Source organism: Xylona heveae (assembly GCF_001619985.1).
Source record: "Xylona heveae TC161 unplaced genomic scaffold L228scaffold_2, whole genome shotgun sequence".
Lineage (NCBI taxonomy): Eukaryota > Fungi > Ascomycota > Xylonomycetes > Xylonales > Xylonaceae > Xylona > Xylona heveae.
In genome coordinates, this window is record NW_017264194.1 from 1,392,048 (window position 1) to 1,418,544 (window position 26,497).

General features: G+C 48.5%; 7 protein-coding genes across 7 annotated transcripts; 4 read left to right on the forward strand and 3 right to left on the reverse strand.

Moving 5' to 3' along the window:
- Positions 1–774: 774 nt before the first annotated feature.
- On the forward strand, positions 775–3,344 carry L228DRAFT_274722 (hypothetical protein; the record flags this gene model as incomplete). Its single annotated transcript, XM_018335607.1, has 2 exons — positions 775–1,279; positions 1,331–3,344. 2 exons carry the CDS (start codon positions 775–777, stop codon positions 3,157–3,159), a joined length of 2,334 nt encoding a protein of 777 aa, XP_018190805.1. The 3' UTR covers positions 3,160–3,344.
- A 1,131-nt stretch (positions 3,345–4,475) lies between these two features.
- Positions 4,476–5,444, reverse strand: L228DRAFT_265727 (hypothetical protein; the record flags this gene model as incomplete). The annotated part of the gene is made up of 1 exon (XM_018334757.1): positions 4,476–5,444. One exon carries the CDS (start codon positions 5,442–5,444, stop codon positions 4,476–4,478), a length of 969 nt encoding a protein of 322 aa, XP_018190806.1.
- Positions 5,445–7,356: 1,912 nt separating this feature from the next.
- L228DRAFT_208094 (hypothetical protein) lies at positions 7,357–7,901 on the reverse strand (the record flags this gene model as incomplete). Its single annotated transcript, XM_018329747.1, has 2 exons — positions 7,357–7,725; positions 7,848–7,901. Coding segments are annotated over 2 exons (423 nt in total), but the record flags the coding sequence as incomplete, so codon positions are not given.
- A 659-nt stretch (positions 7,902–8,560) lies between these two features.
- L228DRAFT_236371 (hypothetical protein) lies at positions 8,561–15,524 on the forward strand (the record flags this gene model as incomplete). The annotated part of the gene is made up of 2 exons (XM_018330820.1): positions 8,561–8,649; positions 8,795–15,524. The coding sequence occupies 2 exons, from the start codon at positions 8,561–8,563 to the stop codon at positions 15,522–15,524; spliced, it is 6,819 nt and encodes a 2,272-aa protein (XP_018190808.1).
- A 3,353-nt stretch (positions 15,525–18,877) lies between these two features.
- On the forward strand, positions 18,878–20,294 carry L228DRAFT_65397 (putative pathogenesis associated protein Cap20). The gene is made up of 3 exons (XM_018336802.1): positions 18,878–18,901; positions 19,039–19,144; positions 19,303–20,294. Exons 2-3 carry the CDS (start codon positions 19,070–19,072, stop codon positions 19,825–19,827), a joined length of 600 nt encoding a protein of 199 aa, XP_018190809.1. The 5' UTR covers positions 18,878–18,901; positions 19,039–19,069; the 3' UTR covers positions 19,828–20,294.
- Positions 20,295–22,717: 2,423 nt separating this feature from the next.
- Positions 22,718–24,001, forward strand: L228DRAFT_207571 (hypothetical protein; the record flags this gene model as incomplete). Its single annotated transcript, XM_018329722.1, has 3 exons — positions 22,718–22,826; positions 22,977–23,183; positions 23,328–24,001. 3 exons carry the CDS (start codon positions 22,718–22,720, stop codon positions 23,999–24,001), a joined length of 990 nt encoding a protein of 329 aa, XP_018190810.1.
- A 413-nt stretch (positions 24,002–24,414) lies between these two features.
- L228DRAFT_65386 (PCI-domain-containing protein) lies at positions 24,415–26,337 on the reverse strand. The gene is made up of 2 exons (XM_018336801.1): positions 25,977–26,337; positions 24,415–25,834 (listed from the first exon to the last, which is right to left on the reverse strand). Exons 1-2 carry the CDS (start codon positions 26,242–26,244, stop codon positions 24,828–24,830), a joined length of 1,275 nt encoding a protein of 424 aa, XP_018190811.1. The 5' UTR covers positions 26,245–26,337; the 3' UTR covers positions 24,415–24,827.
- Positions 26,338–26,497: the final 160 nt, after the last annotated feature.

Consider the following 26,497-nt stretch of genomic DNA (forward strand, 5'->3'; position numbering starts at 1 on the left):
TAATATAAAAAAGAGAAAAAAAAAAAAAAATTTGAATGAATGAATGAATATACACACAAACAGACACAATATGTTTTCAAGGGACAGAAGTGAAGAAAGCAGACAGAAAAACCAAGAGCACATGAGTTTCTGTAAATAAATTAGGTTGTACGCTAAACAATTGCCTGGAGACTCTGCAGATTGAATGCAGATTCATGACATGAAGTGAATGCCTATTATAAACACTTCAATCAACCCCGCATTGGGGATTCTGGACACGTACTCGGTCAGCCTCACTGTTTTCAATACGCCAGGGGAGTGTTGATAAGCCCATGATCAGGTATAATCAATATAATGTTGAGTGTAAATAAACAGCCTCCTGATTGGAAAACATACCCATAGCCAGACCATGGAGGAGGAGGAACTCATCTCTTGATAAATCATGCTCCCAAGTTTTGCGGCCTTCACTGCTTGCCACACGGGCTACAGTGAATTGCTCCTGCGGTTGTATGGCATCAAATGTCTTAGCAACCGCCAGTCTTGTTTTGGCAACCACAAGGGTTGTGCCTTCCGTATTCCCTTTCCTCGTTCTCAACGCTCAAGACGCGTCTAAGCCGTGATTGTTTATCAAACACCTTTCCTCATACTCCCCTCCATCATCATCATCATCACCCACGTCTGATGCTCATTATTGACTGGATTTTCCGTCTGTTCACCTCGCTTTCCAAGCACCTTCCATCCAGATTCTTTAAGAGCAACGTCGTGATGACTTCGAACACAACAAAGAAAGAAAACATGCTCCGCACCCACCCATCGCAGGTGAGCGTGGCAGCTGGAGAGTTGGCTAAAAGCATCGACCCAAGAGCTCCCCTGGGACAACTGCCCGGTGGGAATAGTGATTACAAGAAGAAGAAGCGTTCGCAGAAAAAGCGAAAGCCTAAAAAGAAGAGCAACTCCACCGAAACTGAAGATACCAAAATCACTCACCTTCCCACTGTTTCTATCGATAGTCAGGCTTCCGTAGGAAACCACGCCCTGACCGACACCAATGAATTGAAATCGGCACCTCAGGGTTCAGAAACCCAGGAGGCTGAGACAGTTCTTCAGGCCATCGAGAAATCGACTCATAAAACGGAAACATCGTCAGACACTTCCACCCCTTTGCAAACAGATGAAGACGCGTCTGGCAGTGACGTCGAAAACGCCCTGGGCGAGAAACCTGTCGAAGAAGTTTCTGTTCAGGAGCAATCCCATATCTCTGAAAACGGTAAAATTGCTGAGGCATCTGTTTTCATTCCAGGTATGTCTTCCACCTTACATCACTTCAATCATGTCTACTGATGATGACCAGCAGAGAAAGAAAATGATCTTTCGAAAATCGAAACCGATGATGGTGAACATATCGACGTCCATACCACATCCGACAATAATCAAGCAGGTGACTGCATCAAAACTCTTGAATCTCAAAGCCACATTTCCGCCGAGAGCTATTCAGAGGGCGCTGCGACACGGGGTCAAACCAAAGAGCTGTCCGAGAAGAGAGACAAGGATTCGAAAATTCCTGACAAGCAAAGACACGTGGGAAAGGGGCGTGCGAGCAGTGTCCCGCGTTCCTTCTGTCCGCTCTCTAAATTTGAACGCCTATTGTCAAATCGAGGTGACATACAGATTCCCCTTGAGGAAGTGGACGTCTCAAAGGAAACACGCCGATGGCCCCGGCATGAAAAACGTTTCCACTTCAGAAGCCTAAGTGTACCTCCTCGCATGTCTGGCATGGATGAGACCGATATCAAGAAGAGCCGCGACATGGCTGATCTCGCAATTACTGCCGACTCGATTTCGCCAGTGGGAAAGGTTGCTGAGATTGATGAATCCTCACCCCCTTTTGAAAACATTGAGAAAAGAGAGTCGGCGAAGCCAGAGATTTGTCTTGTTCAAGAAGGAAGCGGAAATTCCACTCCATCCGTTCAATCCGCACAGCTCATTCAGCCCGAAATCACTATGACAACTTCGCCCACTGCACGGCTGGCCGCCGATCCGGCAATAATATATGCTGAACTTACATCACCTGAAGGATCCTCGGATAAGTGGTGCGCTGAAAACCAGAGTACAACTGATGCCAGCACGACATCCCCAACTTTTGAGAATCTTATCGCCAGACTGGCTGATTCAAAAAGAAAGATCGACCTTGGAAACGACGAGGCCGGGAAACCATGCCATAATCCAGAGGCAAGACCATTCATTCCTTCTCAACAAAAACCGGGAGAGGTTAACGGTTGTCAAATGCATCCGCGACCCAACTTCTTTCCACCTACTCCCCCCTCCAGCTTCCAGCCACTCATCGCGCCCCCATTCCCTCACCAAATGGGACATGCATACCTTCCTTCTCAAATCGATCAATCGTTCGTTGGGCGCATGCCAACTCAATTCTCACCTATTGGTTTTCCGCCTGTGCCACCACGTTTTGGTACATATTTACCTCATATTCCGATTCCTACTCCGCCGGGTACTCCGATAGCGGCCCCGGTTTGGCCCTTGATGCCGAATCAAATGCCTTTCAGAGGATTTAATTACCCTGTCGCTCCATTTCCGGTTTGGCCGCCTCCACCAATTCCTTTCAATGGTGGGTACCAACAGCATACCAATTTTCCTCCTATGCCGATGAGTAGCGGCTTTCATCAAAATATCAACTACCCTCCTATGCCGATGTACACTGGATATCAGCATAATTTGAATTTCCCTCCTCAGGAGGTGAACCGCGGGTATCAGCAAGGTATAATCCAACCACCTGTGACAGTTGGCAGCGGAAATCAACAGGAGTTTAATGGGCCGCATAAGCCGAGTAGTAGCATGCAGCACCAGAATTTGAACGCACACGACGTGAGCCATGCAGCCACGCAGCCTCCACGGGTCGAAATCCAACAACCATGCAACAGCCGCAATAGGAGATATCGTAAAGCCAAGCGATCTGATCTCCATTCAGACAGCCCGGCAGCTGCGAACGGTCAGAGCTGGGAGACTGGTCGGCAATTTCAGCCTCATCAGTCGAACACCAGCGCCATGGGTATGTCGCATGCTCCAGTGTGGCCTCTTCAGCAATCCGGCTACCCCAATACTTTCAACCCCGGAGTTGGTTTTCACAATAGGATGATGCCTTTCCAGCAATGGCAGAGGTGTTGATTGGATAGGTAATTTTGCAGACATGGATCTTCATTCTGAGATCACGTTGAGTTTTTCGTCCTTGGCTGACAGACTCTTTCATCTTGTATTCTTTTGTTGATTCTTCCTGAAGCCATGCATTTTTCTTTCTCGCACAATTCTTTGAAGTAAATTGACAGGGTTTCTCTTTTTATTTCCTTTTAGCAGGAGAGCCCATCGAGAATATTTGTTTATCGCCTTTGTTTCTATTAGTACACTCCTTGGAACTTGCTTGGCTTCTCTTCTATAGTAGGAGCATTAGGTGTACTTACATATTGCGAAGTGGAACGTCGTTTTGCAGGCTGCTAGCAAGCAGCGGGTATGATACATGGCATCAATCAAACATCCATTTATCATTCTATGCGCTCCATGCTTAATGAATGTAGAATAATTGATCGCCATGAATAATATTCGTTATCGTGACACATTTCCCAGAAGTATCCTGCCATACTCCGGTATGGGCAGCAGCTGTTTGCTTCCCTACTTGTGGTGCGACGAAGGCGCGCCAAATCACGTGAGCACTGTCATCGGATTGAAGTATCGCGACATACGGAGTAAAAACCATTCAGTCTACGCTTCTTGACTGGACCGCTCAATAAATGCAGGGTGCTTGATAATTTAATAATTGTTTCAATTCAAATAGTTCATTACTTTTATTGTTTTACTAAGTTTTGATATACGGGTTGAAACTCAAGATCCATGAGAGAAATCCTACAGCGGCTCCGGCAGCCGAGATGAAAAAAAGAGAAATGCAAATCAACTCGATCCAAAACGTAACTCCTCAAAGATAAAGGCGAACCAGGCCACCTATTCCTGGAGCAAGGAATTGAATGTAACCCAACTCTGAACTGCAATTTCATTCCAATCCAGTCCAATCCATTCCTACCATGTCCAAAATATACCACCACTCCTTTCCACAACGTGAAAGATCATGACCGAGTGTGCTAAGGCCCAAGACGCCTAAATTGGACGATCAAGAAATCCCCAAAACAATATCAAATTGAGAATAGAAAAAAAAAAAAAAACCGTCAAAGAGCGCAATCACGGAAAGCGATCAGAAAAATATCAAACTGTAATCAGAACAAAGCAATACTCCGGAATAAAAGTACAGTAGTTGGAATTTTGCGGGAAGATAAAAGCATTGCGCCAGGCATATTTTCGCGCTAGCTGATGTCATCGTTGTGTAGGCACGGGAAATAGCGTGTTTTCCAGTTAGTGTGTCGGAGTACTTCCCAGAAATAGCTATCAAATGAGATTAACTCCGGTCAAAAAAAGCGAAAATAACTACGTCGAGGCCTTTAGTCCAGGTCCATGGAGGACGCTGCAGCAGGTTGGGCATTTCCAGCGATAGGTGTGGACGATGTGGTGGCAGCGGCGGAATTGTCCATGGCCGCCTCAATAGCCGGAGTTCGAGTAGCTTTCAATACTTCGGACCCTTCGAATACAATAGGCCGCGCTTGAAGATTAGCGAGGGTTTGATCCCAAGCCGTGGCAACGAGTTGACCGTCCGCGAGTTCTTCGTGGAAGAGGTAAAAACCTTGCTGAGAACCAACAAGATAGGCGCCAAGACCCCGGCTTTGTAGCATGATAGACGCATTGGAGACTGGGAAGTGATTCTCAATATATCTTGCCCATCCACGAGCAGCCGCTTGCACGCCGTCGTCATTACTGAGCCGTGTCCAGCCAACGCCTAGAAGTCGCGTGAAATCATCGACGGCGGGATCGCTAATTCCACCGTTTGATGAGGGAGCGTTCGACGCACCAACGGCACCGTCGGAGACATCCTCTGGCCGTGAAGCTGTGATGTCCAAGCGTTGAGCTTTCCTTCGTGTGCTCGACACGGAGTCTGCTTGAGCGGCAGCGGGAGTTGCAGCATTTCCCTCAGCATTCGGCTCGACCCAGGTTGCAGAGACGGCAGAGCTGGAGAAACCACTTGACGGATTGAGAGGAGTCATTGCCCCACCGTAGAGCGGCAGGTCTTTGCGGGGCAAAGGAGCTGGAAAGTGACTAAAATACGACGCGTCTTCTGCCGCGTCCGTTGGTGAAAGCGCCTCATCGCGGGAACGCTTCCGAGATGGCTTATTGGGTAAAGTTGCCAGCGTCTTTGGAGACTTCCTGGCGCAGGATTGAAAGGGCGAAGATGAGTTGAATGAGGACGGGCTGGTAAAACTAGAATGCGCCGAAGGGGTCATTGAGCTGGAGAAATGAAATGATGAGGGCTGTTGCGGCCGCAAAAGGAGGACAGGTGAAGTTGAGTGGTAGCTCATATTCATGGGACCCATGTCAATAATATAAAAAGACTTAAAAAAGGAGAACTTGCTGCGGCCAGAGCCAGAATAGACTCAATGGTAATACAAAGGATAGAAGACTGCAGTGGTCAAAACGATAAGAAAGACTTCCAAGCGGAAGAAGACGACTCTTCGGGAAGATGGGTATGTTTGACCACGATGAGCGTAGGAAGGAGAGAGGAAAGGAGTTTTGCAGGAGGAGTGAGGAGGAAGAGGAAGAGGAGTGAGTAAAAAGGGTCAAAGTCAAAGAAGAGAGAGAATTGAGAAAGGTCAGAACTGCGGACCGGAAGACGGAAGTTCTAAGGTAGAATGTAAAGTTGCAAGCTGCGACGGATCCTCAGTGGCCGGGGCAATGAGAAACGCGAGCGGTAGGGGGGTTGGAAGCGTAATGCGGGTGCTACTGCGAGAAGAGGCGAGGTACGTTCTCTAGATTGTCCTATCAGTAGCCGTGCCTGGAGAAACCTATGCCATGTATGGCCTAGCTGGTCACGGGTTTTGGAGGCTTTTGCTTGGCCTTATCCGTGGCTTTCATGAGCCTCTTTCCCTTTTTTGTCGGCTCTGCATTTGTGGTGGCCGATCTGGCGTTAAAGTGGGTAAGAATGGTATACGTAAGTGGTAGACAAACAATTCATCATTGGCTGCTCGGATCATGAGTGAGCGGATGAACCATGGCTGAATGAGTGTAGGTCGTTGTGGGGAGGAGGAGTTGCCCTGAACTAAAAAGGGTCTAAGTCGGTGGGGAAACATGATCAACGAGTCGCCCAACTCGGGTTTTCGTGCTTATTCGTCTCCCGTCCGACCAGGCTGACTGATTCGCAGTAATCGAGCCAATCAAATCAAAGGACTTGGCTGTGGCCAGATCACGGCCATTGCTCGGTCGTACGAGGCATGCAAAGGGAAGTTGTCGGCAAAAATCGGATATCCAGTCACGTGCACGCCAGCCACCGGATTGAGGCAAAAGCTTGAAGTCGTGCTTAAGGCAGAATTAAGTGTTTGTCGAAACTCTGAATAGGTAACAGAAATCAATTTTTGAGATATACCACAGATGTATCGATCAGCGAAAATTTCCTTGGACCTGATTGTCTCAAGTCACGTACGATTGGGGTTCCCTCAAATGGCCCCTATTTAAAGCCAAAGATTCATTTCTCGTATGGTTGCAGAGACTGACAAACAGGGCGGGATATTGGAAACCAATTCAGTTCCTTGTCGTATTGCGATTGCGAGTAACGAGGTCGAATGTTCAGTCTGCTAAATTCAAACCATTTTAGACCGCGTAGGGTTGCCGACCTCCAGGGGAAAACTCGATCAATAATTCAGAGAGCTGTTTTGTTTCAATGGATGCCTCGAAGTTCCTATTGCGATAAAATATCAAAGGCTATTATGCGATGTCCAACTTTTCGATAGCTCGAAACAAACGAAACGAAGCGCCAGATTTCCGATGTTTAAAGACTTGCGTCGTCCAATCAATGGAAAGCGACAAAGCATGCCGTCTGCGAAAGAAAACCAAGGACAAGATTGATCGTGTAAATGTCCGTTGACGTCCGAGGTTTTTCCTAGCATGAACCTCCAGAAGTATTGTTTCGTTGAAGCGTAACATGGCGAACGGCTCGGGTGATGGAGATTGATATTTCAACTGAGGCGATAGACGGGAAAAGGGCAACACCAAATAGTAGTACAATGCATTATCCGGGTAATATCACAAAGCACAATATCGATATCAAACCACACTATCATCTGGAATTTGGAAACTTCGTCCTTAAACGGTATTTTTCATTGCACTATAGCTCCGATGAGTTCAACGGTAGCGCTAAGCGCAACGTCCCACCCGCAGATGCATCCATTAAAAAAATATGCTTAAAATCCTGTGGCACAGTTAGCGAAAACTCCCGAATCATAGATAGACCATGGCAACTGAAAACGTACTCAGAGGGGTGAAGAACCACCGGTTCTTGCCGCTGGTGTATCTCTCCTCGAGAGCCTTCTTCACCGTCTTCTTGGCGTCCTCCCGCTGCGAGACCTCCTTGAAAGTGTCGCCAGAGACAACACCCTTAAGACCCTCAAGTTCCAGAGTGTACCGGGTGGGCATGAGGTGGTTGTAGTTGACGACCTTGATGAAAGGCTTGACCTTGCTGCGCTTGGTCTGTCGGGCCTTCGACATGCGGCGGGTGATCTGGGAGGGGTAGCGCTCAATGCCGGCAACGAGAGCGTGCGCGAAAGGGTGCGACTTGGAGCCAGTGTCCAGAGGCTGAATGATCACAACCTGAATCCCAACGTCAACATCTCCATCATTTTTCAAACGTTCCTTCCTCAAGCTATATTGTCGAGTGTGCGCGCGAATAATCTTGGGCGAATGGAAAGGGCACCACAGCGTATCGTTCGTACCTTCTTACCGGCGTACCGGCCCCGGGTGACGATGGCCACACGGCCAGTCTTGAGGACTATTTGATAAAACCGTCAACATTATTGTCGCTTCATTCCGAACGGCCGATTTCCTGAACTCACACTTCATCGTTGCTGGAGATCCGGGGTGAGATGTCGTCTCGTTGTCGTCGTCGTCGCCGTTGTCCACGAATGCGAAATTCGAGGTACTCGCTTGAATTGTGTGAATTTCAGGGCTGATATTGCCCGAGCCCTCGGACTCGCTTATACTTCTGCATCGGGTGAATAGCTTATCCGATTGCGCCTTTCCCTTTTCATCTCACCGACTTCTGCTCTAATCAAGTGAACCGCCGTACGGTCGCCCGATATGGCAGGAACTATGCCCGGGTACTTTGTAGCGTTGAGAGCTCCCCCGACATGTTTTGGGCCGGGGTCGCAGATGTAAACAATGCCACGACAGGTGGATTCTCTTCTACCACCATACATGACAACTCACACCTCAATCAATTTCCTCCCCGAAATTTCTGCAATTGTTTCTTAACGCTTTGATTGCGGAACTACCGTCGAATTTGCATGTCTGCACTCTTCCTATCGTTGTATACCCTATCTTGACTATGCTCGTCGCATCAGTTTGAAACAGCATTCTTTGTAAACATTCCACGTCCTCCTGACAACCACCTGACTGTATCTTCGTGAGCCCAAAGGGGTGTGCGAATATGCCAGCTTTTGACAGGGAAGCCTCGCGCGACCGCGAGCTCATGCAGAGACATTCCACTTCTGATATTAGTCGAAGCGGGATACCAATGTATGTGTTGTTGTTCCAAATGGCTGTTTAGATGTTTCTTCTTTCTAGCTTTTTTGCAAAGACATCTCTTTATTGTCTCCACTTTGCTATGAATAACTTTATCAATCTGTCTTTTACGGTTGACATACTAATGTTTACACAATAGGTGGGACAGTTCTGACCCGGAACGTGCTCCACCACCGTTGCCGCTTAATCCCGGCTCTCCAGGAATAACTACTCGCTCCAATACTTCATCCACCGTTGCTGCAGCGGCAGCAGCGTTGAGTGAAAAAGCTCGAGAGAGCGCTAGTCCTTACACAACTAACCCCATGCCCAGCCATTCTCCTGAGAGGTCATTAATCAAAGGACCGCATCATCGGCGGTTGCAGTCCATACCGACAGGCAACGTCAGAGACATAAGGAATCAGCTTGATGCTGGACTCTACTCGAGGGACCGGTCTCCCGAAAAGGGAGCTCCGCGTTCTAGAACTCCCACCTTCGAAAAGGATTCTGATAAAGGATTTGGTCATAAATCTCCTGAGAAGAGCCCCCACCGACCGGAAACACCTACTTCTGGGTATCAGGATACTTCCACTCCACGGTCATCTGCTAGACAAGCCCCAAAGGGTATTTTCGGAGAGAACACACCTCCTTCAGCAACTATGCTTGCCCTCCAAACAATGGCCAGCGCTCCAGATTTGGATGCTCCGCTATCCAGCTTGAGCAATTTACCTTCGCCTACAAAAATGCCACAAACGTTTGATGCGCTTTCAAATCAAATTCTGAGCTTGACCACCATTGCCACGAACCTCCAACGCGAATTGAATCAATTGAGTCGCCGGAGCAAAGACAATGCAACGGATCTGATCAGCCTCAAAGAAGCTACCAATATGCGAGATGAAGATATACGTCGTTGTCTCCGAGACCTTGTTGCTGGTCTGGGACCGCATATGATGCGGCGTCCGGATGACGCAGCAGCTAGTGCATCTCGAGAAAGCCGTGGCTCTTTTCTACTAGACAGCAAACCACATACTTCCCCATCTTCTACAAAAACCTCTTTCTCTTTACCACGGATACCAAGCCCCAACAGCTTTACAGCGACAATTGAGAGAGAATTGGCAAACAGTCCATCTCCTTACGCTATGGATGGAGCAGCGAACTTGGCTTTGTTAGAGAAGATTTTGCGAGAAATGGGAACGAAGGAGGGCCAAGAACAATTGCTTTCTTTGCTCACTGATACCCTTGGCAAGATGAGTAACGACAGCTCCGAGGCTTCCAAAAAAATTGAAGAGATGGTTGACGCCGTTAGGTGTCATCTGAGCATCACTTCACAGACACCTGGAATAGAAGATGGCAAGGGTGGCCCAGGACAACCCGGCAAAAGCGTAATGGGAAATGGAGATTCAGAGCCTGGGGCATTGACTCGTTTTTCAAAGGATCTAATTGCAGGCCACTTCCCTAGTTCTGCAAGAACGGAAGAGAATAGCAGAGCAGCGCATTCGAACTCTGGCACACCGGAATGGCTCGGTGACGATGTCCTTCAACTTCTACGAAGGCTCAAAGATAGTGTGACTGAGAATGGGGGACTGACAGCCGAAGTCAAAGCACTCGTTCGGGAGCTTCGCGGAGAGGTCTTGGGCATGGGCCGAGAGATTGGACGTAAATTGGAGGAAACACAGACTTCGCAAGCGTTACGCATCTCAAGCGATGAAGGTGTTAACGAGCAAAATGAGCTGAGGGAAATCGTGCAGGATTCTTTGGAAGAGCTCAAGCATCAAATAAACCGCTCTCTCCAGGAACGGGCGTCAGCTTTGGAAACTGCACAGGGCATTCCTGACGACGAGAGAATCTACGACGTTGTGAAAAATGCACTCAGCGAATTTCCATTGCTTCAACAAGGTCAGCTTCCTACTTCAGGAACCGCACTCGCTAAGGAAGATGTTCTGGATGCGGTTCGCGATGTGTGGGAGAATTATAAACCAGAAATCGAATTGCAGAATTTCGGACTTGAACGAGACGAAATCCTACAGTGCTTGAAGGAAGGCTTGGACGAATACAAACCAGCAACGGACGAAAATGGGATTACCAAGGAGGAGGTCTTGGATGCTGTCAGAGAAGGTCTCAAAGAGTTCTCTCCCCCCCAAATTCCAAATACATCCGTGACTAGGGACGAAATTTTAGCCGCCGTCACCGATTCACTTGAGCGGTTTGGGTTTCCGTCACAATCTCCGCCTGAAATTACGAGGAGCGAAATATTGGACTCTGTACGAGAAGGAATGGCGATGCATGGTACAGGAGCCATTAAAGAGCTTGAGATCAATCGGCAAGATCTTATGGAGGCCATAAGGTCTGGACTCGATAATTCTTCAGTGCCTCTTGGGAAGAATGGCGAGCAAATTCTGGAAAAGCTTCACGAAGTCTTTGAAGGGATGAAGGCCGAATTCAAGCAATATTCCGCGGCCAATGGCAGGGATACCGAACAAGTCCTCGATGCTGTTAAAGACGGACTCGAGAGCCTCCGCACGGAAATTGAATGCTATGTGGATAGGGCTTCTGACGTTACTGGTAAAGATGAGATTATTGAGACCATGAAGGACGGACTCGAGCTCCTAAGAGCGGACGTTGAAGGTTACGTTAGTAACGCAATTCGTGATGACTCCTCCACGAGCCCGGAGATGGGCGAATTGATGAAGGAGGAGTTTGAACAACTTCGTCAGAGCATTGCAGAAACCGCTCTTCGGGCAGGTCGTCCTATGGATAGAGAAGAAATGCTGGAGACTGTAAAAGAAGGTCTTGAAGGGCTTCGCGAGGGGCTACCAAAAGCCGAGGGTCAGAGCAATGAGGAGATTTTGGAGGCGCTCAGGGGGGAATTTGAAGCGTTGCGGGATTCATTTTCCACAGCCCTTACCCCCGGAGCGTCGGATAGCGACAGTTCGGAAGTTCTGAGCACCTTGAAAACTGGTCTTGCTGAACTTCATGCAAAGTTTGGGGAGCTAGTGGAGAGTACCCAAGAGAGAGATGTCCTCGATGCTGTGAAAGACGAATTTGAACACATCAGAGAAACTCTTGCGTCAACCCTTGTTCATGGCAGCGGCGCTGCGGACAAGGATGAAATCATCGATACAGTCGCCGGGGCAATCGAGAGCCTCCGCAAAGATATCACAGAGGCGGGGCATACCAAGGCCGAAGACGGCATCCTCAGCTCCATAAAGGAAGAATTCGAACACATTAGAGCCACACTCTCTACAGCCATCGTCCGAAGCGGCGGCAGTGACGACAAGGACGAGATTATCTCTGCTGTTACGGACGCCATAAATGGCTTGAGCAAAGAAGTGCCCGGCGATCGCGATGCCAGCCATCATGAACAACTTCTAGAGAACGTTCGAGAAGAGTTTGAACACCTAAGAGAGACCTTATCAACGTCGATGGTGCATGGAAATAGCGCCGCAGATAAGAACGAAATCATTGATGCCATCACGGAAACAGTTGACGGTCTTCGCTCAGAGATTACAAGAAACGAAAACGGGCAGCAGTTGGATGTTTTTGTTAATCTGGTCAAAGATGAATTTGAATCTCTTCGAGAGGCGTTTGGATCGAGCCTAGTTTCCACTGGATCTTCTCCAGATAGCGAGCGGGTAATCAGCTCCTTCCGTGAAGGTCTCGAAAGCCTCCGTGGTGACATCGAAAAGTTGAACGGCCCCGAAATTTCTAACAACAACGAAGTTCTGGAAGCTGTGCAGAGCGAGCTTGGCAGTATCCGCGAAGAATTTGAAAGAGCGTCAAATAAGCCGATCGACATGACTATCTCCTACGAGATACTTGATACACTCAAGGATGGCTTGGCAAACGTCAAAGCAGAATTCGAAAGGCTCCAGTCGGAGAAGAACGATGACAACGATGAAGCGAGCGGACGTGAAGTGGTCGTAGCAGACAGCTTGAAGCGGAACGATATTGAGCACCTTGAGGTTCTGATAACCCAGCTACGTATAAAAGTGGAGGCGCTCGACGAGACGACTCAAGCAGCAGCTTCCACAGGTCCCACTCAGCCGGCTGAAGGATCTTTATTGAAAGAAGACATAGCTGGGATCGAAGATATCTTAAGGAACATGCAGAATGGTGTGCTGGCAAAGGCGGATCTCAGCGAACTCGAGACTTTGCTCAAGAATGTGCAGGACGAAGTTACCCTTTTATCAGAGCGCGAGAAGACCGAAGCCAAAAAGGAAGACACAGATGCTATTGGCACTTTGCTCTCAGAATTGAAGGGAAAATTTGATGGCATGGCCCTGCCCGATCCAGATACGAGCGTTACGAAAGACCAAGTCGACGCCGTAGAGGCTCTTGTTCAGGATACCAAGGACGCCATTGAAAACTTTAGAATGCACGTGGATTCAAATATTGCCAATAAGGAGGAATTTTCCACCTTGGGCGCACTTGTCTCCGAGATGAAATCTGGCCTCGATGATATCAAAGAAAAAGTGAACTCGGAAAACGAAGGCGAAAATTTGACCAAGACTGATCTCGACGCAGTGGGCGCCATCTGCTTGGAAATTAAGGAGAAAATCGAGCAAACTCCGTCCCCAGACCCAGAAAGCCTTCCGACTAAATCCGAGATCGAAGAGCTTGGAGGATTCATCACTGAGCTCAAGGAAAAGCTTGAGGCAGATTCTAAGCAAACTGCTCAAGCGCTTGATGAGTCCAAGCTCGACAGTGAGACATTACTGCAAAATGTTGGTGAGGTCAAGGGTTTTCTCGAGGAATGGAAGGAGGATCTCAAGTCTAAGCTAGAGGACGGAAGCCAAAATGTGGAGTCAATTGGAAAAGTGATCGAAGGCATTGACGCAGCTATTTCCAGCTCAAATGTTACAGATGAGATCAAGGAGCTCATGGAAACAGTCAATCGAGAATTCGAACGTGCGCATGGCGGAATTGAATCTTTGAAGCTTGACGCTGATGAGAGAGATGCGACATTCTTGGCTAAGCATGACGAAAAGAGTGGACAGGTCATCACAGAGCTTAGCCAGAAGTTGGACCAGAAATTCGAAGAGCTGATGGCACGGTATGACGACTCTCAAGTGGGGGCGGAAGACAGGGCCAAATCGGCAGATGAAAGGGTCTTCAAACAGGAGCAACTCATGACCGACAGCAAAATCGCAACGGACGAGCTCAAATCCGTGGTTGAAACTCTCGGAAGTACCATCACCACTGCAGCCGATCGAATGGGTGATGATTCAAAGACTGTCTTCACTAGGGTGGACAACACATTTGAGAAGCTGCAGGAAACTCACGCTGACTCCAAAATGGAGCATGAGCAGACTCGCGCGGAGGTGATCAAAGTCATGGAAGCTATCAGCGGTGTAAGAGGAGATATCACTGACCATAATCCAAAAGTGCTTGACAGTATCAAGGAAGTGCTATCTCTTGTCGGTCAGCATTATGGTCACTCACAAAAATTGGCCGAAGAGGAGCGAAACAAACCTCCCATGATACAGGATGTCCCAGAAAAATACGACGACAGTCAAGTTCAGGGTAAACTAGACAACCTGATCGCTTATGCAAGCGCTGCCAACAAGTCAATCGCGCAGATGGAAGTGCTTGGGCAAGTTCATCAACAAGTCCTGGCCACCGCTGCTGAAGTCTCTGCTTTCATCGCATCACAAACGAGACTGATTACAGAAGATCAGGAGAACAAGGCGCAGGAAGCGAAGGAAGCTGCTAAGGCTCTTGAAAGGAGCCTTTCGGAAAAGCAGCAAGTCGATGCTGAAATAACTGGACTTGCTGGGGAGAAGGAACAGCTGCGTGCAGAGGTTAATGAGCTTCGGGTTGAAAAAGACGGGCTTGGAGCACAAAAGCTTCGACTGCACGCTGAGGTGTCGTCGCTTGAAACTGCTCTCGCCATACGGCGCGAGGAGCTTGCGGCAATGGAGGTCCGGGCCGAGGTGCTTGAACGCCGCATCCTTGAAGGGGTGATTGACCATTCACGAGCCTTGCTTGTTTCCAGACCTTCGAAAAACCCTGCCAATATGAACCTCAAGCGCGTTGCGAGCACCAAGTCTCAAGGCCCTAGGGAGAGTACAGGTCCTGCTTCAAGAAAGACGGCAAGTCAAGGTCTCGGAATGGCTCTCAAATCGCGTGCGCCTACGCAGCGAAATGGAGGCGCACCGGATCCCGCAGGGCGTCGGATTCTTTCGCTGAATCAAATTACGAACAATGTTCCAACGGGAAGAAAGGCACTTTCTGCCATGCCGGGCCCGATTGAAAAAGGCCTGAACAACCTCAAGCGCAGTCACAGTGTTAGATCAACTTATCTTCGTAAAGAATCTTGGGGAAGTGGTCGCAATCGCCTAGAGACCGCCAACAAAGAGAATGAGATTCTTCATGAAGGTGATGCGGAAGATGATGGGGAGCTCAGCGATGCCGGGACAGAATGTCGAAGAACGAGCTATGGAGCGAGTTCAGTGGCAGACAGCAGCTTGGCATATGGTAGCGAGGCAACCCCTCGTCCAATATCGAACAGAAGCGTCAGCTATGCCGCTACAGAAAGTAGCCTCGCGGATCACTCTGACTTGACGTCGCGCGCTGGTGAGACTGAGCGATCAATGAGCTTTGTTTCGGATTCTGCAAGCCATGTTACATATGATTCTGAGGTTGCATCTCGCGCTGGCACAGAGAGCGTTCTGGATCATGAAAACCTATCGACAGCCGATCGCAGATCTAGCAGTGGAAGCACCCTGGGCGCTGGCGCTGTACTGGATGAGGAGCCTGCGAACAATGAAGTATCCCATGAAGAAGGAGGAAAAATGGTTCTTTTTGGGGCTCCGAGCGATAGTGGTATCGGTTCAGAGCTCCCCACGGCTGCATTGAGTGCAAGTGGTACAGATGGTGACTACTTTGGATGAATTTGCTAATTCTTGTTTTCTTTTCATTTTGATGTGTATCGACTTCATCACGGCTTGTAATGAACGAGCTTGTGTCATTTTTTTTTTTGTTTTTCTTGTTTCTTTTCTTGCTTTATATCCCTTGCGCGCGCTGCATTTGCGCAATGTCACTCCCTTTTTCACTTTACACTGCCATTTTTTTTTCTTTCACGATGCATGATGCCCATGCCCTGGTCACGAACACGAGATTGGATTATAGCTTTTAGTTGTTTTGTATTTTTTTTTTTCCTTCTTTGTTTTTACTTGCTTTAGATTTGTAGTTGTCATTAGTATAATGCCCTGTGATCATAATTTGACTAAGCGTTCTCGCCATTTGAACATTGCGTCATCATCAATGATTGTCAAAGCGTTTTGCTGTAATTTTAACATGAGGTACTATAGTATTAAGTCTTTCGTTGACTGGCTAATATCATATTGTACTATCTGCCTCAGTCGTCATTTATTATTCCCTTGTGACTGTCGCATTGTTTGTATCGAGAAAAGGAAGGTTCCACACTCTGGGGAGGTCTACTTCATACCATGGCAGGCAGGTGTTTATGTCATGTTGGGAATTATCCTTTTCGGCCGCGAAAATCGTCATTTCCGGCTGCGCCAATGCCGCAGTGTCGGAACCTTGCTTGTCAGGGTTCAGGGGATTAGACGATGAAAACCAGGTACAGTACAGAGTTACCACAGTACTTGTGCGACACTGCGCTGTTGACTGGCAACCTGAGTACCTAATTGGGAAGGCAGTTTTCACATGCTTTTCGCCAGATGAACTTGAACCGCTGTTTTGGGTTACGTTATGGCTCGCCAACAACGTAAAGTGCCCTGCACGTTCATATCGTAGTACTCTGAGAGATAGAGTGGTCATAAGCAGTACCAAAGGATCTTCCATGATCGGCATCATATGTTTGGTGCATGTGGCGTGGGGTAGAGCAAGAAGGAATAGAAACAACACGTGCAATACAAGCAAAGAGTAAGGGAATTTAAAAACAGCACGTGCGGGAGGGAGTAAAAGAGCAGAAAAGTAACCGATCAACATGTGTGACATACCGTAGGTGAGTGAACAGTAAAAGGAACAGCATGTGGGAGTGGTGCAATGGGATTACCAAAAGGCCAGCAATAGCGAAGACCATGAGAAAAAGTCAAAAAGAGCCACGACTCATGCGCGGTACTATGAGGAATCGATGGGAACTGGGGAAAAAAAGAACACGAAGCAACTTTGGGGATAGGAAACGAAAACGTTGCATATGCATTGAGCAAGTACGGAGCATATGGGCAGGATATACCTAGCTTAGGTTGATCTGCAACGTTTGACAATTGGCAGGGTTTCGCAGCGCCCAGGACTAGCCGTTACGGATGATATCAGAGACAGGGCACCAGGACTACAGTAAGCAAGGACACACAATTATGGCTGTGGCGGGAATCCGGACATGCTTCCGCAGCGGCCCCCATGTGGCAGACACACGTTGAGGCAGACGAAAGGGGGGAAAAAGAGGAAAGTTAGTCAGATTAGCTTTTCGGAGGAGTACGTGGCGCGAAGTTCCCCCGAAGGCGGCGTGGGTGCGGGTGCTGTTGCCTGAACGCGTTCATGGATGCTGGGTGCCCGTTTACTACTCTACTACACCACTATAAGAAAAGGGTTGAATGTGGGGAATAATGAGCTGGAAGGAAAGGCGGTAAAGAAAAGGCAGATGTAGATGGATAAAGGGACGAGTGAGGTCTGGATCTTGCCAAAACTCTAAATTGAAAGACGCAAAGGAAAATGGGAAAAAGTCAATTGCTATGTTCATGTTATTATCCATTATTGGGGAGGGTGGGATAGAAAGCGATAGGTGATATGTATGTGAATCAGAAACAGGATTTCTCTTATCGCAGCTGTAAACAAGATGTACAATACCTACGGGTGCACCTAAGATCCATCAGGTAATAGAAGGAGAGGAAGGTCCGTGGTCAACGATAATTGTTTTGTCGCTCTGATGCAGCTCGCTAATTAAGGTACTTTAATGACTTAGGCCCTCGGGCGTTGACAGAGCTATCGGAGTACTTGTAGAGGGACGTTGCAGTGAGGCAAAGCTTGTTTAGTATCTACACTTTTTCTCAAAGGTTACCTCAACTTCTAATTTGGCTTGAAAGGTACTTTGCGAACGGATTCCGGGTACTCCTATCAATATTTGCGGTGCGAGAGGTACCCTGAGGCGTTGAGGCGGATGACGCCTCAGCCCAACCCCCGGCCACATCACATTTTATCGGGAATTCGTAATTTTGTCATAATGATAAAGTGTACAGATGTACGGCCAAACGCAGATTTCCATCTCGTGCAGGAGTTCGTCCCATTTCTACTCTTGATTTTGGAGAGAATACTATCATCATCATCACTGAAAGCTACCATCTCGTGGAAAGCAGCCCAGGTCCGTGGAGAAATTACATCTCTAGGCAAAGGTCTCTACGATGATTTTGCATGTGATGATTGTGGGTTGGCGTCAGAGACTAACGTACTCTGCGCTCTCTTTCTCTTTTGGGACGTGGAAGGGCCCCCTCGGGCGGAAATTCATGTGGCGCTTGGGAGGCAAAGCAGCCGCATACGAGGGATTCCCTTTGCGGCCAAAAGGGACTCAAAGCAAAGAGGGAACACTATTCACTAGTTTCAACATATCGCTCGACTGTCATATTCAAACCAGACCGACCCCCTCCCCAAAAAGCATTTTGCTCGTTCGGCGTACCGGTCGGCCCACTCTGACGCTCTGCTGGTCCATTGAGATTGTCAAGCAAATCGCCGTTCCTTTGCCAAACATGGAGGTTGTGGCCGTTCCCCCCCCAAAAAGGGCCCACCCGTGCGATTCATCATTCCTCGTCATTGGGCGAATCATCACTCGCCAATTGCTGTGGGTTCTCCCTTTCGCCCCAAAACATCGCCCAGGGCCTGACTTTCACATGTCAATTGAGTTAACTGAGTGAGCAAGTGAGTGCGTGATTGAGTGGCATTGATCCTGGCCGGGCGCGCCGCACGGTAACTGGTTCAAGCAGCAGAGCAATTAGCTGGGTGTGAATGTGTGTGTCTGTGTCTGTCCTTGTCTGCGTGAATGACTGAGAGTGAAGTAGACAATGAGAGAAAGTAGACGCGCCCGTGATGAATATGGCTCACCCCCATGCCCTCCTCCTTCTCCTCTTCCTCTTTCTCTCCTCCTTCTAACATCTTCTCTCTTCCTTCTTCCTTCACCTTCAAACTTCACCAGTTCTCCTCTGCTGTTCGTTCATCTTCAACGACGCCTTCGTCTCTCGTAAAGAGCTTCATCGGAGTCCTTCTCATCTAATCATTCAAGCATTCCAATCATCAAGCTAGCTCTTTTGTCTCAGTGAGTTTTCCCCCCCCCTGCTCACGTCACCGGTGAGCTCGACATCGCTTGAAATCACCATTATCCTCTGAGCATTCCTCGCCTCGTGACACGTCTTGCTCTTTACCAATTCACCTCTCAAGCTAACCTCGTGACTGCTCTACGCGATCTTGTCAGGCTTCATCTCACATGCCACACGCGGAAGAAGACACCATGAGCGGCCCCACCGTCAACGGCGAGAAGCACTCGTCTGCTTTCCTCTCGGTTAGTTTAATTTTCTTGCATCTCATGTGTCTCTACGTGAATGACAACAATCATTCGCTGTCGTTGTTGTGTCAGTGTTAGGAGGGCCAGCTTGGAAATCAATGGGTCAAAACAAATATTGTTGCTAACTCGTGGCATCGTTTTTGTGAATTTTATAGCACCTTACCTCTTATCCGCTTGTCTCTGATGGTATTTCTACCTTCAAGGCGAATCCCTACGGCCAAAAGTCCATTGACGTTGCGGATGCTGGTTATGCCAAATTCGCCAAGCCAGTTCTTCCTTACCTTGCTAAGCCGTACGAATTCGTTTCTCCCTATGTCACCAAGGCCGATGAGCTTGCCGACTCCGGCTTGACCAAGGTTGACGAAAAGTTCCCTATTGTCAAGGAGGAGACCGAGAAGGTTAAGGGTACTCTTTTCGACTACGCCTTGTTTCCCGTTCAGCTTGCTGGTCAGGGCAAGGAGTACGTCTTCTCTACCTACGGTGATGAGTACCAGCGTGTCGGCGGCAAGGGTATCATCACCACCGGCAAGGCGACCGTTTCCACCGGCCTCCGTATCACTGCCGAGACTCTGAACTGGCTTAGCGGCTACCTTGGTCCTAAGAAGGAGGCTGCCAAGGAGTCCTTCAACGATACCATCCATGAAGCCAAGGAAAAGATCAATGACAAGTTTGACAACTAAAAAGTCGGCATTCATGGGCTCTTTTCCCTCGGGTTCATGTCGTTTGACGTTGGGGGTTTATTGAATCTTTCAAGGCGGGTCTGAAGGCTGTTATTTTCCTTTTCTTAGACTTTTACATGGACGGTGCCACTCCAGAATGCACTGTCCCTATTCCAGCGTCCGGGGCGGGTTTCCATTTTTACGGGGAGATGTTGCAACGTTCATGGGTGAAGTGAGGAAATGTTTTCAATGAACGGCGACAAATGTGTTCTCAAAGGCGCCGGCGTTTTATTTTCTCACGACGGCACTATGTCACCATTCCCTCGTCAATGGTAATTATCATGGTAATAAATGACAAAAGGATGTGATGATAATTCTGTTGGCCTTTGCACTGTCTTCAAGAGCGCGCTGTGTTTTCACTGTATCTCCCAAGTGTTAAACTGCCATTTGACATTTACTCCACCCTTCATCGCCCCTTTGACTTCTTTTTAATTTTTCTTATTCCCAGAATAGTATCCGTCTATTTGCCGTCTATTTGCCGCCTTTTTTGTTCTGAACTTTCGTGATTTATGTTGTTACAGAATCTGACTTTGATGGACGTTTGAGGAAATATTCGTCTTTGTGATAGTTACTCGCCCATGTACAAATAGAACTGCCTTTATCGCGTTCTGGCCTGGTGCAATCTGAATTTGTTTTGAGAAATCTCACAAATGGCTAAGGAACCGCCGGCTATGCTTATACAACCTCGCAGTTGCACCAGCAACGCGTGAATCATCAACCGGGGTCAAGTCGGAGACCCAAAATGACCAAGGGACAACGAAAGAGAAACTCTACGACCGAGGACCCAGATGAAGCTGATATTCTCTTCCTGTATGGCCTAACATCGAAATTGCTTCCGCTGAACTTGTGAATTTAATCCTGGTTCTTCCTCAAAGTCTGCTTAAACGGCAATGCCCCTACCATTGCCACTGAAGTTGTGATATTCTCTCAATTGACTCTCGCTTATAACGTGCCGTGTTATTAGCAGATTACACTGCATTGACATGTGCACAAGCATGGTGTGGCACTGCACGAAAGAACTACGGGGGGACATGGGGTAAGATACAATAAGGCATGTCGACGAACTCAGCCCTGCGCCGGGGCTTATTTTACAAGCCAGTAGCATACATTTCTTCATCATTTCATTTTGAGATTACTGTCCCCAGGGTGCCAAGGAAGAGTATCAGGAATTAGTTGTCCCTAGGGTGCAATGAAGAGTATCAGGAGTTAGATAAATGATAAAAGAATACGAGGCGGCACTTGGCTCTGAACTTGGCATACTACGATGTGTGTAATATAACAGAGATAGGAAGGAGGATGAATGGATGCGGATACAGGGAATGAGGTCAAAAAATACAGTACAAGTACTCGTACAATATGATTTTGACATTCATTCGGTCTTCAGCTCTCCTACCAATAAACAGTTGAAACTATCAAATGCTCCATGGCTGGTAGGAAAGGGTCGTAGCGAAGTTGCAGCAGAGCATAGCCCCCTTGACTAACCGATTACAGACAGGGTCAGATGTCATTTTCCCCGCACAAACCTCAAGGTTCTCACAGTTCTGATGACAGAAAATTGTGGGTATTCGGTACAGCTATCCTACCGAATATCTTCGCTTCTCCCTCCTGAGTACCTGCTGTTGGCCAATATCATATTCATTGCTCTCGGCAAACGTCGACGAGAAAGGTGCTTCTTGCTTAGACATCGTTGCTATGCTCTCATGATTGTGGATACTTTGACAAGGGAGTACTCCAACACTCCATATCCCGATGATTCATTCGGAATTCTCAGCATTGCTCCACCTTCGGAACTATGAAGCTACCTTATTTGCTAACAAGAGTACTTAGCATTTCGGAAGGTCCTTTGTAATCGAGCCCTAGTGCAGAATGTTTTGGGGGCCCTGGGGCCTGGGGGACTTTTCCATCGACCAAGAGACACAGGGAGGCAAAGATCATCGCCAGCCTTTCCTCTCGGTTATACTCATACAGTATAGTTCAAGTCAATCATAAGGCTGCGTGGGAGGAATCTTCGGAATGAACCCGCAAAAGGCTGCGCCTCAAATGTCGTGAGACAGGAAGGGCCACTTGAGATGATTGATTTGGTGGAGGTGCCATGACAAATCTACGAATGAGGTGCCGCGACGGGGACGGGACCGAACATTGAAGGTAGTAAAGAGGCATTGCTGAACCAACCGAGATTCCATGTCATCATTCGATCGAAGAGCTAGAAGATGGTGATGGGCACGGCAGATGTATGGAAGAAAATACCTTAGGTAGGAGAGATTAATTATGCCGACGCCGGGGGATCAAAGTAGCGCTTGTAGTGTGATAATATGAGAATATGAACCAGGGGACCCTAAGACGTCACGACTTCTCTTTGTAAAGGGTTCAAGAAACACCGTAGTACGGAAAGGTATAAACACTGCTGACCTCCCCCGCCAGACCTTATGTTTATGTGACACCATCTTCCTCCTCATCCTCGTCCTTTGGTCATCTCTTGTCTTTGGAAATTGCATTATCATAATCAGCAGCAGAATCGAAAGAAGCTTAAGCATTAGCAAGAGGTTATCGTCGTTGGAAAAAATAATTCATTTTCATCGAGCTCTTTTTAAGCTGCTAGGCCCTTTAAGCTTATAGTTAGCTTGCCTGCATCCCCGGCTCTTACAAAGAACCCCTTTTTGCCACTTTCAAAACAATCACAATCTCAATTACAACCACGGCTCCATAATCTTCGAAAAAAAGAAAAATGTCGACCTACAGCTCTCAAGATATTCCCCGCAAAGCTACTCCGCCGCCCGCCGAAAATGGCTTCAATACCGCCAGCGCCCAACCATATCGTCCAACTGGCGTTGCCACGCGCGGCCGCGATGGTATGCTGGCCGTCCAGCCTCCGCGCCGCGAGGACCTCCAGCCATCATATGCGCAAACAATCCGTTCAGAGACTGAAGATGCTAGCGCTCACGGATGGTACGGTTCTATGAGTGAGTCCCACGAATTTCCATACTTGCCTTTGCAATCCCTCTATCCAAAATTTGCTTGCCCTCTCCGTGAAGTTCGCTTCATGGTTATACTTCCCTCCAATTAAGCCTTCTTCCAAATTTTGAAGCGCCCTTGGCTAATGACTGCTGCAGTTAATACACTGGGATCATGCGTTGGTTTCTGCGGTGCCATTCCCTGCTGTATCGTCTGTCCCAACCCGTACAAGCCCGTTTCTCAGGGCAACGTCGGTCTTGTCACAAAGTTTGGTCGGTTCCATAGAGCCGTCGACCCGGGTCTGGTCAAAGTCAATCCCTTGTCGGAGAAACTGATTCAAGTCGATGTCAAGATTCAAATTGTTGGTGCGTATTACCTCCCTTTCTCTCCCTAATCCTTTTCCGATGGCCGCGCCGCGCGCCGACTCTTGCGCGTCGAGTCCATGCGCGTACAAACAATAGCATGTTCGAAATCGATATACATTGCTAACACTACGCGCTGTGTAATAGAGGTCCCGCAACAAGTCTGCATGACCAAAGACAATGTGACCCTACACCTGACCTCCGTCATCTACTACCACATTACGTCTCCGCACAAGGCCGCTTTTGGAATCAGCAACATCCGCACCGCGCTCGTCGAGCGCACGCAGACGACCCTGCGCCATGTCGTTGGCGCGCGCGTGCTCCAGGACGTGATTGAGCGCCGTGAAGAGATTGCCCAATCGATTGGCGAGATCATCGAAGACGTCGCGTCCGGATGGGGCGTGCAGGTCGAAAGCATGCTGATCAAGGACATTATCTTCAGCCCGGAGCTCCAAGAGTCTCTTTCCATGGCCGCGCAGAGCAAGCGTATCGGAGAATCCAAAGTCATTGCCGCCCGCGCCGAGGTCGAAAGCGCCAAGCTCATGCGCCAGGCTGCCGACATTCTCTCGTCTGCGCCCGCCATGCAGATCCGCTACCTCGAGGCCATGCAGGCCATGGCCAAGACGGCAAACTCCAAGGTCATCTTCCTGCCTGCCATCAATCAGTCGGTCCAGCAGCAGCTCGCCAATGCCGAAAACGCCGGCGAAGGCCCAAGCACTTATGGCGCCATCACCGGTAGTGGAGACCATCCTGGCAGCCCGTCGTCCAACGAGGACCGCTTCAATCGTGGCGTCGCCACCCAGATGATGCAGACTATTTAAAAGCTAAGAGGGGAAAGAAAAAACGAATTAACATGAAGTAGCGTCGGGGGTGTTGAGCACCTTTTAGTTTTGATTCGTTTGTGCATTCAACTCTGCTACTTGGACCTTTTTTTTTCTGGTTCAGTTTTTTTTACCTGTTTAGGCTTTTTGCACTCGACCTTGAAGGATCTGATTCTGCTGGGCGTCCTTCATTTACGCCTTTGTCAGAACTTCCTCGTTTCTCTTTTCTCCTTCTTCTTCCTCTTCCTCACTTTTGTATTCTTTACTTTTTCTTTTTTCCTTTGCTATGACGGGGTTCCAACCCACCAACAATCTTTTACGTTTACGTTTACTGGACACAACCCGCACGACGAAATACCCCCCCTGATACCCACGCTTCTTCTAATACCCCGCGGTCATGTCTGGTTTCAACCCTCTTTTTTTTTCAAGTTTAGCAAGAGTCTTATGTTGGACTTAATATTAATCAGCGTTTCTATGGACTTTTATGCTCTTGCAGTATTCGCCATTAACTTGTGTTCACATTGTTTCGAGCCGTTTTTGTGAATGCGAATACGTCGTAATCAATATCGAGCACATGTTAATCGTGTCATTGGAAGAAAGGTGATAAAAATGTATCCTATGATACAACGTGATGATGATGACAATGATGATGGTGATGATGCATTTCATATATTTGCGCCAACGTAGAGAAAACGAAAATCATATTTAAATGGCTTGCTCAAACAAGAGAAAGATACCAAGTCTCTCTCGAACGGTCCAGACCCTATCATAAATAGAGGACGAAGAAATTAGAAGAAGAAAACATACGAAAAGAGAAGGGACAGGCTTATTCTAGCAAAGACGCCTGGTTCGTGTACAGCACGTCAACGACATTGCTCAGCTTCTCAATCGTCTCGAGCGCGGCGTCGTAGCCTTGGTCGCGCTCGCTTTCGTCAAAGATGATGAGGCAGCCGGACCCTTGGTCGAGGACGCCGATAATGACCTTGTCGAGAATCATCTGGGACAATTTGCGTTCGACCTGCTGGGTATCGAGGCCGACCATTTTGGCAATATGATCGATTTCGACGCGGCTAAAGGGCTCGATGACCTTGATGAGGTTCTGTTCGAGCATGGCATCGTACAGTCGTCGAAGGTGATTGCAGATAAAAGTGTCGCTGCCGAGCTCGTAGCGGTAGTCGGACAGGGCGCGCTCGTACTCCTCCAAGCTGCGGTTCGAATGGGCGCGGGCCACGGCCTTCATAGCTTCGAGATTCTTGCCCGCGTACCGCAATGCTTGCTTCGACGTCATGATCTGGTTCACGTCGTCGCCGAGGTTCAGCATGATTTTGCAGAGCAGCATGTACTGCAGAGCGGCTTGGGCCTTTTGCCGCTCGTCTTGCGCGTGGTAGCCCTCGAGCGCTTCGATAAAGTACGAGAATGCAGTGTTGAAGTCCTTGTCCTCGGCGTGGAGCATGCCAGACTGCATGTCCAGCCCAGCTTGCAACAGCGGTGGGCAGTACACGGATGCAGCTGATGTCCGCGCAGAAGTAAGCGCCGCTCTACCCTTGGGTAGATTGCCCAGGGCGTGGTACACGCGGGATTCGAGGAGCTGTACTTCGACCAGCACGAGCTTGTCGTCCAGCCGCTTCAGCTCGCGCAATAGTCCGTTGATGAGCGTTAGGGCATCGTAGTAGGATTGCTTCTCCATGTACAATGCCACTAGTCGGGTCTCCAGGTTCTGTCGTAGGAATCCTCGTCGTTCGGATATCGCCCATTCGATACAACTCTTTGTCACGGCGATCTGGATCTCGACGGTGTTGGGGATGGAGGAGAAGAGGTCAAGGAGTTGCCGCACTATAGGGTGAATGAGATTATTAGTAAAGCAGTACAGCATACATATATGGAGTAGAGATTGTCGCTTTTGACTCCGGAACTCAATAGTGAAAAGTTGCGGTTGCTGTCAAGACGAAGCGGGTGTTGGAGGGAATATGCATACCAAGCTTTGCAGTCTTTGCCTTGGCAAACGATGATAACACAGAACAGTTGGTCTTGACAAGCTCTGCGAGCTCGTGAGGTTTTTGGGCATCCCGATACAGCTCTCCCAGGCCCATTAGGGCAGCCTCAAAACGGCATGATGCCGCATCGCTTGCTCCGGGGCCTTTAGCTAGGACCTCTTTGTAGATGGATTCCGCCTTGGCCGGCTCTGTCTTTGCAATCTTCTGGGCCTCTTCTATCCGGCCAGCATCCTCGATTGCGGGTGCCATGATGAGAAGAGATGAAAAGTATGTGGGGGAGGTCGAAAGAGCTTGGATTTGGCGGTCAAATGTACTGTAGAAGCAACTGCAAGTTGCTGATTGATCGCTGACGCCGTTGCTGCTCGGTGAGACCAAGTGTTACTATCGATCGCCGTACAAATCTGCATTTGTGGACTGAAATACGAACCGTAAATTACTGCATGTCCCGAAGCTCACCGCCGGCGAGACCCGATTACATAATACAAACTTTTTCGATCCTCAA

Bases quoted from the DNA above. Each gene is read 5' to 3' on its own strand.
- L228DRAFT_65397 (XM_018336802.1), top strand. From the start codon at position 19,070: ATGCCACACGCGGAAGAAGACACCATGAGCGGCCCCACCGTCAACGGC. The intron at 19,145-19,302 runs GTTAGTTTAATT...TGAATTTTATAG, and splicing joins ACTCGTCTGCTTTCCTCTCG to CACCTTACCTCTTATCCGCT.
- L228DRAFT_65386 (XM_018336801.1), bottom strand. From the start codon at position 26,244: ATGGCACCCGCAATCGAGGATGCTGGCCGGATAGAAGAGGCCCAGAAG. The intron at 25,835-25,976 runs GTATGCATATTC...TTCACCCTATAG, and splicing joins GGCAAAGACTGCAAAGCTTG to TGCGGCAACTCCTTGACCTC.